Below are 2942 nucleotides of genomic sequence, written 5' to 3'. Positions count from 1 at the left end.
AGTAAAAAGGCCATAATTTATTTAGAGACGTTTCTAACATTGAAATGTTTATTATCAATCTGTAAAAAATATAAATATAGAATTGTTAAAATTTGTACAATAATTTTCAATAAAATAGTAAAAGAATATTAAAACATTATTGGTTTTAAAACAGAAAATCGTAAAAAACAAAATCAGTAAAAAATAAGAGAACCAGTGCTCACCAAACCATCCATAGGAGGTAAAGAACGAATGAATAAAAATTGTTACCAACCTAAGACTTCAGTTATGCTAAGTTATCCTCTTTCCTTAGCATAACTGAAGTCATAGGTTGGCTTTCTCCAACCCGAGATCCTCCCGGAAGCGTTTCATGGTATCGCGTTCTTCTTCCAACGGAATTAGCAGAATTCCATTTTTTCTCCATCTTCTCGGCCAGAGAAGAAATCTTTCAAGTTGACTAGTTTTTTCTTCATAAACCATATATTAATGGTCATAATTTCAACAATTGTTTTTAAAACTTTATACAATTCCATAATAATTACATGCAGATTATGATATTCGAACGCATTTTTCATTTTGAGGAAGTTCAATTGATATTAAAGTGAATTATTCCCTTTGAAGACATTTAGAATATCTAACTTCATTAGAGAATTTCCCGGATGATTTTCTTCTCGGGAAGAGAGAGAGAGAGAGAGAGAGAGAGAGAGAGAGAGAGAGAGAGAGAGAGTTGAAGACTTGAATCTCTTGGCTTCTATGGAAAAAATGTTCGGATCAAAGACAAATAATATTCAGTATTCATGTTAACCTGAAGACTATCGAAAGCACACCTTACTTTCAACCCGAAGACGAAGTCAAGTCCTGAAGACAACTGAACAACTGAAGACGCTCTTGTGATCAATTCTCTCTGACTTCCATCGTAGTAAATTGTTTAGTATTTATGTTATTTGAAATTATTATTTCATATGCGAATCTTTAGAAAAAAAAAATGATATTCCGTTTCCTCTCCATCATCCATTTACCAAAACAATTCTATGCTTTGAAATCTTCTGAAGACTTTCCGGACCCGAGCCGAGACCGGAAGATCATTGGATTGATTCCTATTGGCTTCAGAGCCATGAGATACGCCAGTGAAGTATTTCAAACTAAGGCTGATTCAGTCACACTGTTCCCCAATATAGCAATATGGCTTACATCAAAAGTGTTGATAATTTTGTTGGGTTTTTAAGTATGTGCGCGTTCGTTATGGCGCCATCTTTATGGCCGGAGATTGTGTGCGTCGCTATTGGTTATAAAGTTTGTAATAAATTGTTCCCCTGGAAGAAGAACCCAGACCCAGGAACAAGATTAATTATGCTGGAAGAAGAACTGGAACGAGAAAGAAGAGAGAAGGAGATGGTAAAACAAGAAAACTTTTTGTTGAAAACGATAATCGAAAATTTATGTCAAATGGACAACCCATATAGGAAGGATGAGCAGTTTTCGGACTGTGTTGGAGAATTCTTTCCTGGACAGAAGGAAGATGAAATAAGGAATCCAGTGATTCCATTAGATGAAATCAATAAAGAGATCGAGGAAATCATTGGACCAAGAAGGGAGACGGAAAGGATATTTATATCTCCAACCAGAATTCCCCTTTCCTTCAACAAAGACAAACTCAAGATACAGAAGCTCGAGGATCAGGTACGTAATTTTAGAGACGAACTGGGCAGACAGAATAAGAATAATGAGAAATTAGTAGAGGAGAGAAACAAACTGGAATTGCTCATGAACACGGTGAATCAAGAAAAAGATAAACTCCAGAAGGAGGTTTCACAATTGCAGAAAAAAGAGCGCGACTTAAAAGATGAAATCAGAGTTCATAAAGGAAAGATTGATGGGGCTGAATGCAAAGTCCAAAATTTAGAGAGCCTTAACAGGAAATTGGATGTGGAATTAAGTGAAGTGCAGGCAGTAAATGAGGATTATCGGAAAAACCTGCAGGAACGCGAGGATGAAATCTACAGATATCGCTCATTGGAGAGAAAATGGCAAGCTAAAAATATTTCCCTTAATGCCAGGAATGAAGAGCTCTTTATCAAAAATGAGATTATGAAATCCGAGCTTCAACACAAAGAGCAGAATCTTCAAAGTATGACTGCTAAATTAAGTTTAGAAGGCAAAAAATTGCTAAAGCTACAAGAAGAGCTCGGGGAAAAATGCAAAAAAATCATGGCTCAGGGTTTCGAGTTGAGAAGGGTGATTGACGCGAACGAAGAATACAAGGGAGCCCTCAGAAATCTTATGTTGCAGAACCAACGTCTGTCAGAGGAAAATCAATTCATCACAAAACAGCTGGAAATATTGCTCGTTTTCCGAAATAACGCAGAGCAAATAGTAATGAATGTTGACCGAAATTTGGGAGACTGTTTGAATTACTTGCAGAACGATGAAGAAAGGAGGAGAGGAAATTATCGACTACCCTCAATACTTCGTAGCTTTGAACAGTAAGTTCACTACAGGAAACAACTGGCTGGGTATAAAAATAAAAAATAGAAAAAAAAAACAAGAAAAATACCAGACGAAAAAAAAATATGAAAAAAATACGGATGTGGTTGGCCTATGAAACTACAACTGATATCATTAGGAAAGATAAGTGAGGTATTGATTTCACACATTCATCCATTCTCATTCCACTCGTTAATCTATTCTTCAGTCACAAATATCCATTATCTGCTGCAGCTAGCAAGAGGAGGAGGAGGAGGAGGAGGAGGAGGAGGAGGAGGAGGAGTAAAAATTTTAAATTCGCAGTAGCGGATTCTCCATGATATCTACAAATTTGTGCTGAGAGTCTTCAATGTAGGTTAGAGCTACTAAGAGACAAGTTGAAACAGCTTCTGACTTAGATGCCAGGATTGAAGGACGTCTCCAGCAAGTGCTCAACTACCCAGCTTGAAGGATATGTGGAATACCCTAAAGGACTTTGT

The 2942-nt window shown here is 36.6% G+C and overlaps 1 protein-coding gene across 1 annotated transcript; it reads left to right on the top strand.

The window, feature by feature from the left end:
* Positions 1–1161: 1161 nt before the first annotated feature.
* Positions 1162–2466, top strand: LOC137648327 (interaptin-like). The gene has a single exon (XM_068381252.1). It carries the CDS (start codon positions 1162–1164, stop codon positions 2464–2466), a length of 1305 nt encoding a protein of 434 aa, XP_068237353.1.
* The last annotated feature ends 476 nt before the right edge of the window (positions 2467–2942 follow it).

Source organism: Palaemon carinicauda, chromosome 10, assembly GCF_036898095.1.
Source record: "Palaemon carinicauda isolate YSFRI2023 chromosome 10, ASM3689809v2, whole genome shotgun sequence".
NCBI lineage: Eukaryota > Metazoa > Arthropoda > Malacostraca > Decapoda > Palaemonidae > Palaemon > Palaemon carinicauda.
Note: the sequence above shows the minus strand (reverse complement) of the source record. Positions and strands in the feature narration are given on the sequence as shown.

Coding starts and splice junctions, on each gene's coding strand:
- LOC137648327 (XM_068381252.1), top strand. CDS start 1,162: ATGGCTTACATCAAAAGTGTTGATAATTTTGTTGGGTTTTTAAGTATG.